The following is a 16,151-nucleotide window of genomic DNA, read 5'->3' as shown; positions in this document are numbered from 1 at the left end:
TTTTGAATCAGTCTTACTGATTACAGGAGGAAACACATTTGTGCAAGTTCCATATAGAGCTGCACATAATGAGAAAAGCATGGCGCTGCTGCCGGACAGCAGATAAGTGTGACCTGTACGACAATGGGAGGATATCAGCCACAGATTCAGTCGAATAGATAAATGTCCTCGTCTCACGATGACGTATCTCTTCAAGCTCGGCGTCTGTGCGGTTTAACTTTGCTGAGTCTCCTGTGTGCCTTTCCTGTCACGATAACACTTTGTCCCGCCTTCTTTAAAACCTGTCCTCCAACCAAGGGGCCCTCGAACCCAATGAAGACAGTTTCACACAGACTTTAATCCTCCACTGGCCGCAGCTTTGCTTCATGGCCGCAGATATACTGTCTGAAAAGAAAGAGAACCTCACATCACCACCTCCTCCTGTCTCTCTTTCCTCCCATCTCTCCCTCCGCCTTCGAGCTATTGTTTAAATAGGAAGCCGTGCGCTCAGAGAAGCTGTTGTCCTGTTAAATGGGGCAACTGAGGAGGAAATGGATAACAGCCAGCCTCGGTAATTGTACAGACTCAATCACTGGGAATGATTTGGCTCAAAGGCCAGCCCCTCCTTTTAGGCGGCTTTATTTGCTGTCATGCCTTCTCCAGCTTTCCCTGGAACTCCTCAGCATGTGACAAAAAAAAAAAGTCCATCGCTCCGCTATTTGCTGTGCGAGGCGAAATGCGAACGTCGGCACGTTACATTGGCTGCTAACCTGCTGAGGCTCAGCTGATATAATGTTTACCATGTTTACTTCTTAGTTTCACCTGTTAGCACGCTAACATTTCATTTTTAATAAATTGAAGCTGAGCTTTTTAATGTCATTAGTTTCGAAGATATTCGGTCATGAACCAAAGTATTGGACAAATGTCAATTCTGGCGTGATGATTGCGCTCGAGGAAACGTTAAAGGATCACTGAGGTCTTTGCATTTCATCTGGAGGGGTGCTTGAATATTTGGAGCAAATCTTCCAGCAATCCCTCAAATAAATGTCAAGTCACTTCACTTTGAACTATAAGAAGTAGAGGTAGTCACTGTGACATCACCCATGGTTGTAGACTACGGTTTTGAAGCCTCAAGTTTGGCATTTTGGCCGTCTTGGGTGTTTGTAAAAGAAGAATAACCGAAAGCCAAATAATATTTTTTTTAGGTCACCAAAATGTACTTTCATGGACTGAAAACACACTGTGAAAGGGTTAGAGTTAAAAGACATAAACAACGTCAACTCTCAGTGCACACAACGGTGTCGTAGCAACCTGTCAATGACAAGGCACACCCAGCTTTACGGTATATTTTACAGTAGATGGGGGCAATATTGACTAAATGCTTTATTGAAGAATACTTACAATCAGGTGTTGTAAGTACATGTTGTAAAAAAAATGTAGTAAAACATGTTTACAATGTTTTACCAACGTAATAAATTTAGTGAGAAGTAGAGTCGTTTTCTCATAGACTTCAATTGAATCAGAGGAGTCGCCCCCTGCTGGCCAGAAGAAAGAACGTAAGTTCATGTCACTCCCACATTGGCTTCACTTTTCAGACCGCAGACAAGCTGCCAGCCTGCTCTGAAGCACAAATGTCAACCTCAGGGTAGAATCATTGATCAACAAAGGCTTCATCTTCTGGGAATCATGAACGGCTCTGCAGAATTATATTACGATAAATCCAATAGTTGTTTGATATTTCAGTCTGGGACCACCATTGCCAAACATACCTCTGAAAACACCTCAGCTTCTCCAGGACATGAATTCAGTGGAGCATTTTTGCATTAAAATGGAAAGACAAAGGAGTGTTTGACAGTGTCTTGTTTGACCAGAAAGTCAAGCACCCAAAGCACACTAATGTGGTCACATGAAGGCTTGAGTCGCCTCGCCGCGAGGTGACATGGACATTATGAACAAACACAGAGAGTGGTTTTATTCACTTTACTTATGACAACTGTTATCAAATGTGGATGTCATTACTGCGGAGCTGTAGACCCATCAATTAGGAGGTGATCCACCCTCTCCTTTGAATATCTATCTATATATCTATATATAGATATATGTATATATATATATATATATATATATATATAGATATATAGATATATAGATATATCTTAATATATGTATATATATATGTATATATATACATATATATATGTATGTATATATATATATATATATATATATATATATATATATATATATATATATATATATATGTAAATACAAGCGATCAATAGCAGCGTGATCCTTTTCACACAAAATGTCAAGAGACACAGAGTCAAACCCAACGTCTGATTGGAGAAGACAACCACAGATTAAAAACAGCCTTTATTACACTGTTCAACACAGGCAACAAATTGGCTAGAAATTGAAACTAATGAGCAATTACCCAACCAATGAACTCCTATTAATGTCTGCTTTCTCAATGCTCTCCAACTGAATCCTAATTTCTACTTATTTAATCAATCTGAATAAATACAACACTTGTTTTTAGTTCCTTAATCTTTCATTGTTTTCACTGGGAGCCTCGGAGAGTCTGCGTCTGCATTCTGATAAACATCCAAGAAAGTAATCTCCGAGCTCCTCCTGAAAGACTGTGAATGCAGTGTACACAAACATATTTCTCCATAATCAAAACATGGCACCCGCTATTGGTTCAGTTTATTTATACATTCATGAATACTTCATTTGCATGCGGCTTGTATTACGAACGTCCTGCCCATATTTCTGCCATATAAAATGTATTATTTACCCTTTACAAAGAGAAGAGTTGCACTCTGCTTGAACCAGCGGCTTGTTTCCGATTTAATCTGGTATCTCTGACCATGCAAATGCACATGAAAGGCCCTTCAACGCGGGACAGTAATGACTTAACAGGGTGTGCTCACAAAGAGAAATCTCTAAAAATATAATCAATTATTCACCTCCTCTCTGTGCCCTGAACAGCGATGATGCAGCAGAGGATGAACATGTGTGCATTGCTTTGGTGATGAATTCAACACTAATCAATGAACACTGAGTTAAACTGAAGGTTATTGTTGTTATTTTAATGAACTCAAGCACTGCTGCGTGGCCTTTTACCATTTTGAATTACACGTTTATAGATTTGCAATCGCTTTCTCTCCAGCAGAGCTGAGCCTAATGTTCAGCAACCTCAGCAGAGCTTACTGAGGAACCTGTGTGAAGATTCATCATTAAAGAAGACAAAAACATAATATCAAAATGACCGGACTTCCCACAGGACTGCATTTCCGTTAATGTGAACAGATGGTTGTGTGTGTGTGTGTGCATGAAAACAGGATGTGGCTGTTTTTAAAAGATCACTACCACCACCCACAGCTCACCGCCTGTAACAACACACACACACAGGTCTTTGTGTCAAAGTGAAGCCACTCATTCTGCATGTGCAATTAATTGTACACTATCGTATGCCTCTGCTGTGTTGGGGTTTTTGTAGATACTGTGTGTATACTTTCCAAGCATTTCAGGCCCAGAGTGTTGGTGCTGCAACAGTCACAGATATGAGGAGGCATCTTATGCATCACTACAGAATAAAAGTGAAGCACCATCTGCAATATTAATGGGCTAATTATGCAAATTAGACACCCAGCTTTCATCAGTTACAAAATAGTGATCTGTGTGTTTATTGTTCAGACCTATCCTTTTCTGGCTAGTGAAAGCTCATGTGTATCTGTCCGCTTGATTGAAAGGCGTGTGCTCGCGTATACAGCAGCCAAACATCTCATGAGTCATAGTTCCTGCTGTCAGATGAAAACAAAGTCCTGCTGTCATGCTTTAATTCCATAACAATGCTGACGGCACGCAGGAGTAATGCTCACCAAGGACAAAGTCACACACAGACACACACACACACCTTTGGATATAAGGTGTATTTACATCTCTGCAGTCCTTGTGTTTCCATAAATTCCTAAATTAAAACTTTATCATGCAAGAAGACAAAGCAAACATGACTGCCTGTGTTGCAGAAGTTCATGTGTCGTGTATGTAGACCATTGCTGTCCCCTAGTGTCGTAAATGGGAACAAGAGGAAAGAGGAAATTAAACGTAAGTCACTGCTGTTCACTTGAGGTTCCGGTTAGTAATATAATAAAATGCAAAATTTAAGTGATCCTCAAGTTGACCCTCCAGAGGGAGGTCAAAGTACAGGTCAGATACTGATTCCTGAAAGATGAACAGGTGGAGATAATAAATGCAAATGAAGCCATTTAGGAGCTGGCAGTGGGCAAGCATTTCTGATTTTAAAATGAGCCACAGAGCAGCCTGCCTGGTTAATTAATGCCACCTTTCCAGTTTGTAACACAGGCTTTCTGTTAGAAATGTTCAATTCTTAAGCCCAATTCAAGTCATCCGTAATGATTTAATCACCTGATGATATTATCATGTTTTCAGACTTAATACAAAGCTCATCCAAAGCCCCAGTGGCCATTTTCACAGGCAGAGTCATATGTGATGCCTCTGTGAACTGATTTCTGTGTAAAATCGCTGAAGTGCCCTTTGAAGTCAATTTTGAGGAAATGCCTTATTTTATAGAGAAAAAAAGACAATTTCTTTGTCTCATGTTTGAATTAAGAATCTATGCGAATAATAGCACAGTGTTATTCAAACACACATCCAAGAAGGCAATTAAACACTCATTTGGAGACATTTTTAAATTGCGACTTTTCCGTGCAACTGCTTGTAATCTATTCTTTGTTGACACACTCATTCATCACGGAGAACACGCTCTGGACTGGATGCTGCCTTCAGACGATCCTCGCTCACTGTACTGTACACATCTTTCTCCAGTTTTCCACTGCGCTGAGCAATGAGGATGGAAATGTTACCAAGGGAACCAACCAGAACGACGGCGTATACGTTCCTACTGGAAGACACTGATAATTACTGAGTGGAAATAACTGAAGGTCACAGGTGACAACACTGCAGACATTACGATACTTAAAAGATGAATGCAGATAACCAATCCTTTCCCGGGAACATTTACAGACATTTCCTGCAGACACGCTTTTTATAACGCACACAGTATATTTGGTCAGTAATTGGGGGAAACATGGGTATCACATACTTTAATAAGTTTCTCTTTCGCAGCAATATCTAATGTGAAAAAATATATTATGAACTCAAAAGGGATTTGTTATGACATGCTACAATTTATTGGGTGGAAAGTAAGTATATTCATTAAAGCCACGGAGCAGAAGATCAGAGGTCGGTGGTGTGCATGAAAAGTCCAGAACAAAGGCCACTAACTCAAAGGGTTTAGGGCGTTACAGCGACTTCCTCCTGGTGTGAGGATCGCTCTTGCCCGGAGAGAGAGCCACGCTGCTGGGCGAGGCCTGTGACGACGCGGTGCAGGAGCTGCAAGAGGCGTGGTCCACCCTGTAGGAGATGGAGTTGTAAAAGACGGGGTTGCTGTGGCCGCCCGCCTGGTCGCTGTGCGGCGGGGTGGGGCTCTCGTAAATGTCCGGGCCACAGCACATGCAGGAGAGCAAGGCCCCGAGTCTGCTGGCTTCTGAGAGTATCGGCCGCTCAGATAAAACGAGTCTGCGCTCCCCCTGGGGAGTGGCGAGGAGATTCGTGCAGCTGCTGCCCCCCTCCATGGGAAGGCTGCACAGGCTGCTGTGTCCGTCTTCCTGGTCTTTATAGCAGATGCCAGCAGTTTCCGCCTCCAACTCAGACAGCTCCCCGTCCCCCTGACTGTCCTTCGGGCGCGGCCTCTGCTCCTCTACCCTCGCTTCAGGCCTCGCGCCAGCCTCCTCGGTGCTGACAGTGAGAAACCTCAGGACCACCAGGTTAAGAAAAGCCCCAATGACCGTCAGCCCGACCAAAATGTACATGAAGCTGAACGCCACATAGGGGGGTCGCTTCTGCAGGGCATTTGTCTTCTGCAGGGCCACAAAATCCCCAAATCCAATGGTGGTGAGGGTGACGAAGCAGTAGTAGTAGGCGTTAAAGAAGGTCCAGCCCTCAAAGTGGGAGAAAGCCGCAGCTCCGATGCAAAGGGTGCCCATGCACGACAGCAGACCCACCAGGACCATGTTCCCCATGGACACCTCCGTCCTCTTTAACCCCAGGCCCCGCTTGGCTCTGCGCAGGAGGTAGCGGACAGCGGTGTTGATCCTCTCGCCCAGGCTCTGGAACATGACCAGGGTGAGAGGGATGCCCAAGACTGCGTAAAACATACAGAAGGCCTTGCCAGCATCAGTGCGTGGAGCAGCGTGGCCATAACCTACAAAGTCACAGTATAATGCAGGTCACACACTGTCAAGGGCTACTTTTAAATATCTAGAGAGATTCACAGTCTCTGCTTCTCAGTTTCAAGTAGGTCATAAACACTGATTAAACCATAAGAGGTTTGATTTCCCTGGTTTGAACCTTTGTCAATCAATATTTCCACATCATCACAGAATCATACGCGCAATGTGAATCTGATCATCGTGACACAATCACCAAAACTTGTTTTTTTTCCCATCAACCCCAGAGGACCAGCCGTAGCCGGGGAATAAGATCTAAGGTCCGATCCCAGTGTCCTTGAACCCTGAACCCTCAGGGTCTTGCTGACATGGCCTGTCAGGGGTTGAGTGTGAGACACTGTCAGGTCTTGAAATGTAAATACACACGGGACAGGCCTTTACTGTAACATCTTACGTTACCATGAAAACATATGATGTACAATTGTGGGTATTTATTATACACTTTTTAAACAAGTCATCAAATAACTCTTTTTTTTTTCCAAATGAGCTTCAATAAATAAATCCCTAGAATAATATGTCTGTTTCCATTCCTCTGATTGTGTACTTATGTTACATCTTAAATCCTAAAAGTTTCTGAGTGAGCACCCATCCTACTTGATTACCTTTTATTTTGTTTACGTCTCCATGCTTTCACTGCGTATTTAACATCATATTGCTATGAATTGTGGGTAATTTCCTTGGGCGGAAAGGGTCCGTAAGGGGCTTAACCTGTCAGAGAGCCCTCAAACATGTGACGGTTTGACAGTGGGACAGAACTAAACTCAACTAAACTCTCACAGACTTGGCGGGAACCCGTCTCAAGGAGTTTGTGAGTGTGGAGATTGGGATTGGGCCTAACAATGGTTTGCGTTTTTAGATCTTATTCTACCCTCTACTGGCCAAAGTGTGATCAGTGTTCACACCTGTTCAACCTTTACTGACCGGATGTGGTCAGTCAGCCAATAGAAACACAGAATTTTCTGCCATGTGGCATGTAGTTATCACACTGCAACTACAAACTGTTGCAATCCAACACAATGCTTAAACATTTGATGTAATCTCCAAATTGGGGATTTATTATTCAGCTTCTCTTGTGCCATCATGTTGTGTTGCAAGTCCACAAATCAAAAATGCATTTAGATGCATTATGCAAAAAAAAAACTAAATGAGGACATTTTAGGAGATACTCCACACAAAATTAAGTAATTGAGTAAGTCACCACCTGAACGGCTCAAAAGCAGCTGTATATAGGTCAGAGTTTCATCCTCAGAGGCTGGGCCAGGTTATATGTAAGCGGGAAATATATTGAAAAGTCCACAGAAACTTATTAAAATTTAGACATTTTCAAAATTACATCACTCCACGTATCTGAGGTCCATGTGGTGAATATGTCCCAGTCATATTTTCATCAAAATGTTGATGAATAGATTTACATTAAATTGGCCCTCATGACTTTGCTTACAAGTTGAAACCTCTCATGAGGTTTGAGACAGGCACAGTGGAGAAGATAATCATACTGCATGAGGAGATTTGAGACATTTTAAAGAAGAAGCTTCTTAAAGTTGTACTATTTATTTTACGCAATGTAAAAACGGGTCGCTATTAGAATTCAGTGCAACCACTGTCAATGTTTGTTTACGTTTTTACCATCAGCCTGGATAATGTACGTGTCACATGCACAGATTTCAGGTGGAACATCCCTTTAAGTGCTTTTTAAAGTCAACATGCCAGTTACTGAGATGTCGTATATGGAGCAAATCAATGGGAAGACGTTAAAGGGCCAGGGCCAGCTTCAGTTTTCTAAATCACACACAACTCAGACTTCGTCCCGTTTCACCTGTTGCTCTACTAAGTGGCCCCGTGGGGGCCTATATCGGGGCTGCACCTGTAAACAGAGCGGACAAGCTGCGTGGCCTGCACGCTTTTTGTTTTGTTTGAAGCGTGGATGGAGAAATGGCAAAAGCATACTGACCAATTGTTGTGATAACAGTGATGGCAAAATAAAAAGAGCCGGCGAACTTCCACTGCCTCCCGGCGCGGTGCGGCTCTGACTGGAGCACCACCCTCTCGACGTCTCCGTAGTCCTCCTCGGTGAAGCCGTACTTCTCCTTCAGCTCCTTCAGCTTGTGCTCCAGCGCGCTTTTCCTGGAACTCTCGCTGTCCGACTCCAGCGCGTCAAATACGGCGGCTCCTATGAGCAGGTAGCAAACAATGGAGACGATGAGAGAGAGGGTCCTGATGTTCTGTGTCTTCATCCTCAACTCCGGAGTGCGCGCAGACCGGAGCGGAGCGGAGGAAGGGAGGGCAGGACGGAGGGTGCTGCTGCTCGGGGGGGGGGGGGGGGGGGGGAGCGGACGCACGGAGGACTCGGGAGCATCCTCCACGAACTCCATTCGTCACCAGCCATGGGTCGAGGCCGCTTTCGGCCTGCTAGGACCGCAGCACATACGCGTGTTGAAATGGCACCAAACCCCATGTGACCTGAAGAAGTTATCTGAGCTCGGTGTGCAGCACCTCGCGGTTCCACAGGACGTTATAGGTGCTCACAGCGAGACCGTATACGCGTGCAGAGAAAGTTATAAACTGTGAAGTGGTGCGTGCATGCGCATGTATTCACCCTATTTGAGTCCCCTAAATAAGATCTGCACCAGCAATATCTTCAGAAGTCCCATCATGAGTTTAAAAGTAGCAGTAGAACTGTATTTAACAAATGATGGGACTTCTGAAGGTCATTGAGCAGATCTTATTGGGGCTTCACGACAAATGAGATTAATACGTACTCACGCACAACCCTCCATTTTTTTATTTTTGAAAGAAAATATATATATATATATATATATATATATATATATATATATATATATATATATATATATATATATATATATATATATATATGTATATGCCATTTCACTTATCAGATTTTTGTAGGTCAGTTACAAAAATGAAAATCCCCAAATGTTAATTCCAGGTTGTAAATAGGAAAACACAGAAGGGGTGGAGGATCTTTGTTTTCAACCAAAGAAATTAAAGAAAAAAAATGCATGAGCATCTAAAATCATCTTGGTGTCCTATATATTATTCACACGTTTTTATATTGTGAATGTTAACTTGTGGAGATCTTTACAGAAATAACTAAAGCAGAACAAATGTTCTCATGAACTTCTGTAAGTAAACATTAGAAGAGAGAGATTTTTTTTGGCCACTTTCCTTCACTTGTACTGTTAGTTCAAACAAATGTTTTCTCTTTTCTGTAAACTTATCAAGCAACCATGCAAAATAAAATGGGTTACTTCTCAATCATCACTTTCTTGCTGCAAACTTTTCGGACCGACTCCTGATCACTGATCCTGGAGAGGTTTGGGACCCACAAATGTGTGTGTGTGTGTGTGTGTGTGTGTGTGTGTGTGTGTGTGTGTGTGTGTACCACAGAGAAGCTCAGCAGAAACAGCTGTGCTCTCCAGACTTCTACTCTCTTGATTATTTTGCCCCGTGAAGCGTTCATGTGCGGAGTATTCACAATATACGCTCGGCTAAAGTATTACTCTGAGCGGTGAAGCATTAGCTGGTGGCAGCGCTGACCTTTACCAAGCACACTTAGTCTCTGAGTGATCCAGCAAGCCTTCGTCATTAACTAAGTCCACCGCACAGACGGAGAGGGAGACAGGCAGGAGTGGTGGAGACGCACGGAGGCCGGTTCATGGAGGCTCTCAGTGGCATCTGCTGGGTTTCTGCTCTGCAAACAGGCCGACTGCTGTAGCTCCATGCTAGCAAGTTATTTCAGTTTAATATCCTGCGTGAAGTTCCCATCTATTTCAGGAAGACATTCCAATTTGTGGGACCCATTCATGCACTAAACCAGGCCATAAAAGAGCCTGAAATCTGTCATTTGAATCCACATTTATTGCCTCCATTCCATATAAAACATATGGCTATCTCTACGCTGTGTTTTTATCTTCCAGAGACAGCGCAGGACCTCATCCCGCTTTAGTAAGCACAAATGAATCTATAGCCGGGCAGATGTTAACAACGTATAGCATGCAGACAAGACTTGATTTTTCCCACTGGCGGTGAGAGCAATTATCTCCTTTTGAAAGGAGTCCCTGGGAGATAATAGCCTTGCCAGAGTCCACTTAATGAGAGCGCACGGTATTATTCAACATCAGTTATTTATGTAGATTTCACATCGTTTGCAGGAAACAAATAGACCAACAGAAGAAATGGTCACATGGCTTATCGGCGTCGCTTCTCTCAAATGAAAAGAGCGATCTTATTTTCGCCCATCAACTATAGAAGAATTACGAGTTTTGCTTTATAGTTGTTGTGGAAGTCACAAAAACGTGGGAACATCAAAAGGCCTCCTGTTTGGGTTCATAACACCATCCGTAGCTGCACACAGCTCGGTGAATTTCACTAACTCCAGGACCTGCGGCTGGTGTTACGTTACTGTTTCCGCCATCGACCGTAGAAATAACCACTAGTTCTGCTTTATAGTTGTTGTGTACATTCCACAAATGTCGGAACATCAAACTCCATCGTGTCTGGGTTCATAATATTATCCGTAGTCCCACAACAGCGTCTGAATGTCAGCCGCTATCAGCGCTCCTTCAGGGGGACCGGCAGCAGTTTGAATCAGCAACGGCGATGGGCGGAGCTTCTCAACGCTGATCGGCTGACGCGGCTATGATTCACGCAATTTTTGTCTCTGGAACTGGGATATTTGAACTCACGTGAATTTGCGCCAACGCTCCCTCAAATGTGTCAAACCGCCGAATAAAGGCTTTTCCGCCTAGCGGCGCATCGTCGCATTGACTTCACATGGACTCCGCGTTCGGTGCGAACAAAGACGAAACAGCTGAGGCACTGAAGGCACAAGTAAAACAATCCTCTGCACTGAGTATGAATGAATCTAGATAGTTTGGATGTGAGTTAGCTATAGTTTTAGAGAAATCGTCCGTATGTCTTTCTCCCAAATGTGACTGTATGGCACTCGGCTTGTGGTGCCAGAAGCACGTTTTAAAACTGCTCTCAACAAAGGCCAGAGGAGTATGTTCAGTCATGATTTCTGGTGAGACACTGTGTTGAGCTTTTCAAGTGTTTGTTTTTGTTGGCTCTTTGATCAAGCCGATGTTCGAGAAAAGGCCGACATCGCAATGCCCGCAATAGCACAGCGAAGAGGAAAGATGAATGTTTATGTGTGAACTGTCCCTTTTAGCCCGTGTTTACCACATCATTTCAGACATCTAACCAAAAGCTCATTCAAAAGGCCGATTGATTTTGAGACGAGGGAACCGGAAGCGCTAAAATGCTCATTTCCTTGTCGTAGGACTCATGAGCACCACATTCAGCAGTAAACTATGCAATCACTGAGAAGGACAAGTGACTTTTTATATATAAATCCCGTGGTTAAACAACTCTCCAGCCATAAAGTAATGATGGCGCCTTATCTCATGTGTTCATCTCACCTTATCAAATCTCTCTGGCCCACGGGACGTTTCATACATCCCTTTATCTTCCACAGGAAGACATTAAGAGCAGGATGTCAACTGACTGGAGTCGAGACACTCATCTGTCCAAATGCCATTCCCGTAGAAAACAAGGCGGGGGAATATACTGCAAACACGATACTATCTTTACACTGATAACAGCGGGGGACAGTGGTAATAACGGCCATTATGATGATCGTATATTACAGTGACATGATCTATTTTGGTCTCAAAAAAAAACAATAACACAGCATCTTTTCAAAGCCTGTGTAGTAAGAAAAGAAAAAAAAGGCTTTATGTGAGCTTGCAGGCATGTCATCCGTGTCACAAAGGGAAACATGCAGGCTTGAACTTTGCAGCGAGTGTGAACAGTCCTTTGAGCCTTATTAGACAAAAGGGCACGGACGTGGTCTTCCATCACTCTACACCACTTTCAGGGAGAGGTGCCTCATTCAGGTCGAGGAAACTGGTGTGTCGTTGGAGTGTTGTGTTTCCTTTTTTATGCGGATCACCGTTTCCTTAAATGACAGTACATTGTAGCTGGCTGCAGTCTTTTGTGTTTTTTGAATTACAGTCATAGTGATATTTGCTGTTTAAGATCACAGAGTTGAAACAAAACTGGGTCTATTTGGCACTCGGGGAATTTTTTTCCAGTGAATGATCTGGTGAGTAGACTACTTCTGCTTTATTGCCCACATGTTAGTTTACGAAATGGGTTGGTAAAAAGCAAAGGTACAAACCAAAATCTAATAATTCAGATTGGATGTCTTCAACAAAAATCTGTTGTGGATGGCTGGAGAATGTAAATGTTCACATTAAAAAAGAGGCCATGACATACAGACCGCTTGCAGTTTTATGTTCCTGTTTAATTAAATGATAAGCACCTCCCAAAGGTCAGAAGGCTCACATAATTGTTGGATATGTGATAGAGAGCCAATTAAAAAACATGTTCAGACTCAGATACAATTAGAGTCGCCAAACTCTTTTTTTTCACTTTTCAGAAATGAGAACCAAGTAAGTATACGTTTACATGCACACAGATAGTTAATGAAAATGATACAAATCTGTGTAAACAACACCCGGCAGGCTCATTTCTGATTTTCCTGACAGCATGTGGACTCATGTTGACAAACAAAAACATGCAGTCCCTAATTTACCCCTGAAAATACACCAAATATCTAAATCAAGGTGTTTGGTATGTGGAAGCCAGAGAGCCTTCATTTATCCATGAACTTGAAATAAAAGGCTTAATTTAAAGAAGAACAAAAAGATGCATTCCTTATATTGTGTTATAAACCTGAAACTGGACTTATATGCTCATGTAAAGCCATGCTGTGCAGTTTGTTTTGCTATGTCACATCAGCTTTATTGATTCATGGGACTACGAGGATTTGGAGAGTACGGAAGAGATCCTGATGAAGAATTCATCTTTAAAAGCACATAAATGGATCAATTAAAGTGTAAATTAAAAGCTTCCCCTGAAATATGGGTTTAATTGTGTTATCGTGGTATTTTCAATGGATTGCCGATCATTTGTGGGGTTCAAAACATTTTTATACATTATTATATTGCAAATCATGAACATAATCATTAACTATTTCATTAAAATGCCTTGCTTATAGGCTTATAAATTAATGGTGGTTCAAGGAAAGCGCCCTTTCATTTTTTCCTGCAAACCTGTCTCCTGTCTTCCTTTGCGACTGAGTCCCACCACACACGGTCATGACAGACAGAGGAATGAGGTCATGGTGAACTGTGGTGTCTCGGGTTTGCCATTATTTTCCTGCTGACATTACACAATAACAACAATGTTTTTTTCATCAGGAAATGACGATGCCTTTGAATGTTGTATCAGAAGAGAAAAAAACGCCGCTCACCGGCTGTCTGACTGAGCTGAGGTGCTGGAGCTACAGACAACTAAGCTCAATGGGGGCACGCACCCGCACACTCAAACTTGTGCAAACATCTGTTTTATAAAGTGCCATTTTGGTCAGATGCCTTTGTCAAGGCAAGAAACAGGTAGCAAGAGAATGAAAGGTTACCAAAAGTACAAAATCAAGAGTTCCACCTCATGCTCTGATCATTTTCACAGCGGGGCCCAGTGAACGACAGCACGTTTTGTACGTTTGTGTGTCCTTATGAGATTTGAAGCTGTGTGTCTTCTAAATGTATGCAGACCCCTCCCTGACCTTCTTTGTTTAGCTTCCCTGGACACAATGAATGAGGATAGAAATGTGATGGACGGGATGAGTTTTGTTTAGCTCAGCTCACTTAGCAGATGTTCATCGGATATTAGTAGCAGCGTTGCTCAAAACGGCAATAAGCGTATGTAGCGATGTTTTAAGGAAGTTACACATGTGTAATGTGTGTTTCTGCAAGTGACACGAGGCTGTTATAAAAAAAATATATAATCATTATAAAGGAATCGTATAATGTTACTGTGACATTAGATATTTTATCAGCACAAATCACAGCGCAGTGTGATCTTGGGGAACCTGTCCAACAGCACCTCCTGCAGGAAGAAAAAAATAAAACATGCTCAGTTGAAACGTGGCCTTCATGTATTATGTCCTAAATGGAGTTGTGCATGAACTTAACTGAAGCACAGTTATGTATTTAACACATTTTGGGGAGTTCATAGAAGAAATAGGAAAGCTTATCGGTCTGATTACTTTGTGGAACACTTTTCAATATTAAAGGAGAGGGATTTTTCTTTTACATCTCTGATTTCTATGTCGGTAACAACACTGTTGGTGACCTTATAAATATTAATCACAATTCAGAAACTTAACCACAATTTATAGACAAGACAAACTTGAACCTCTGACTTGCTAACAACATGAACGCTACTAATCTTTACCTTCAATGCTGTATCTCCTATTTGAATTATTCTTCTCAAACACACCCTCATCTTGTCTAATGCACTGGTTTGATGTTGTATTTCGATAAACTCATTAGATCAAATATTCCTGCACTGATGCAGTCCGGATCACCTGAAAGCCTCTGCTCTGAATTCAGCTTGTCATCTGCAATGAGAAGGGAGCTGACACACAAGGTGCTTACTGGAGAAGTGTGACTGAGAGAAAATGAGGTGAGGTGTGTGTGTGTGTGTGTGTGTGTGTGTGTGTGTGTGTGTGTGTGTGTGTGTGTGTGTGTGTGTGTGTGTGTGTGTGTTTGTGTGTGAATGTCTTCATACAAGCAGAACTGTTAACCCTCACGTGACAATCACGTACTTTACTTCAACTTGACCACGCAAACGGAGACCTTTGTTAGGCTGAACTTGAAAAAAAAAAACGTTTAAAAATGAAAGTTGATGGTGCTCGTGTGTACTAGGCGGTAAGAACTGATTTCTTACCGTAATGCCGAGTACACACGCGTCCGTAAAAGAAATGATGCTATTCAGTTTAGTCCTCAAGTCTCTTGTGGTAGAAGTTCACTTGCAGTCATTGCTCGGGGCGTCGATCCCGACACCAGCTGTGTAGATCAGCTAGTGAGTCTATCCAATAAACAAAACAACACAATGACATCGGCATCCTGTAGATAGATACTTTATTAATCCCCAAGGGGAAATTAGTTTATTATTTCATCTTGCTGCTCTCTCTTTTAACATGACTGTTTTCAGTTCGTTCATGTTGCTGTTTGCACCCCTCTGCCTCTCCATCTCCACCCAGTCTTCACAGGATCCATCAGCTTCATCAATTCATCATTATACCAGCCTTGTCTTCATCTTCATCATCATCACCACCAGGCCTGGACTGCTCTACAGTTGCCCTTGCAAGACTACTGGAGGGGTCCAGGGAGTTTGTCCAAACTAGTGTACATGTGTTTTGTGGAGACAGCTTCAGTCCGGGTTCCTCTTCTGGGGGGTGCTGCGGGCGTGTGGGGAACCGAACCCGTTGCAACAGAACATCTGGTTTCTGTTTGCCGGCATGAGCTGTGTTCGTGCTCTCTGCATTTACTCTGTGAAACTGTGAATAGTTGTTATTCTGTTGTGTATTTTACTTTACAAAGTCTCAATGTCTTTCCCAGGTGAAGGTAAGTCAACACTAAAGAACAAATCCCCTGAAAGTGTCACTTAACAGTTATTCAAATAGTGTTCATTTTACTCTCTCTGTTTATCTTTATAGTCAGGTGAAGGTGGCTGAAGCAGACAGATGTGTGGTAAAAATGACTAACGTCAAGAAAGGTTTCCAAATCTTTTTTACTCGGGTATCGAAGGCCGTGACACAAGAAGCGACTTTCAGGGTCTCCTTGAGGATGGAGCAGACGAGAAGGGTGGACGACCACAGGATGGAGAGCGGTGGTCTTTCTTTCAGTGGCCGAGTAAGTAATCCCTCTCCAAGACTACAGACCCAGACCCACAGCAGACCTCTGAACCCTCTGAGCACCCCAG

The 16,151-nt window shown here is 42.7% G+C and overlaps 1 protein-coding gene across 1 annotated transcript; it reads right to left on the bottom strand.

Moving 5' to 3' along the window:
* Positions 1-5,306: 5,306 nt before the first annotated feature.
* Positions 5,307-8,527, bottom strand: LOC137796753 (potassium channel subfamily K member 15-like). The gene is made up of 3 exons (XM_068594859.1): positions 8,245-8,527; positions 5,692-6,268; positions 5,307-5,559 (listed from the first exon to the last, which is right to left on the bottom strand). The coding sequence occupies exons 1-3, from the start codon at positions 8,525-8,527 to the stop codon at positions 5,307-5,309; spliced, it is 1,113 nt and encodes a 370-aa protein (XP_068450960.1).
* Between the last annotated feature and the right edge of the window lie 7,624 nt (positions 8,528-16,151).

This window comes from Clinocottus analis, unplaced genomic scaffold (assembly GCF_023055335.1).
Source record: "Clinocottus analis isolate CAN_PGR_092001 unplaced genomic scaffold, fCliAna1.0.p SCAF_3, whole genome shotgun sequence".
NCBI classification, from domain to species: domain Eukaryota; kingdom Metazoa; phylum Chordata; class Actinopteri; order Perciformes; family Cottidae; genus Clinocottus; species Clinocottus analis.
This window is presented reverse-complemented; position numbering and strand designations above follow the sequence as displayed.

Coding starts and splice junctions, on each gene's coding strand:
- LOC137796753 (XM_068594859.1), bottom strand. CDS start 8,527: ATGAAGACACAGAACATCAGGACCCTCTCTCTCATCGTCTCCATTGTT. Junction 6,269..8,244: donor CACTGTTATCACAACAATTG/GTCAGTATGCTT, acceptor GTGACTTTGTAG/GTTATGGCCACGCTGCTCCA. Junction 5,560..5,691: donor TTGGAGGCGGAAACTGCTGG/CATCTGCTATAA, acceptor TGAGCGGCCGAT/ACTCTCAGAAGCCAGCAGAC.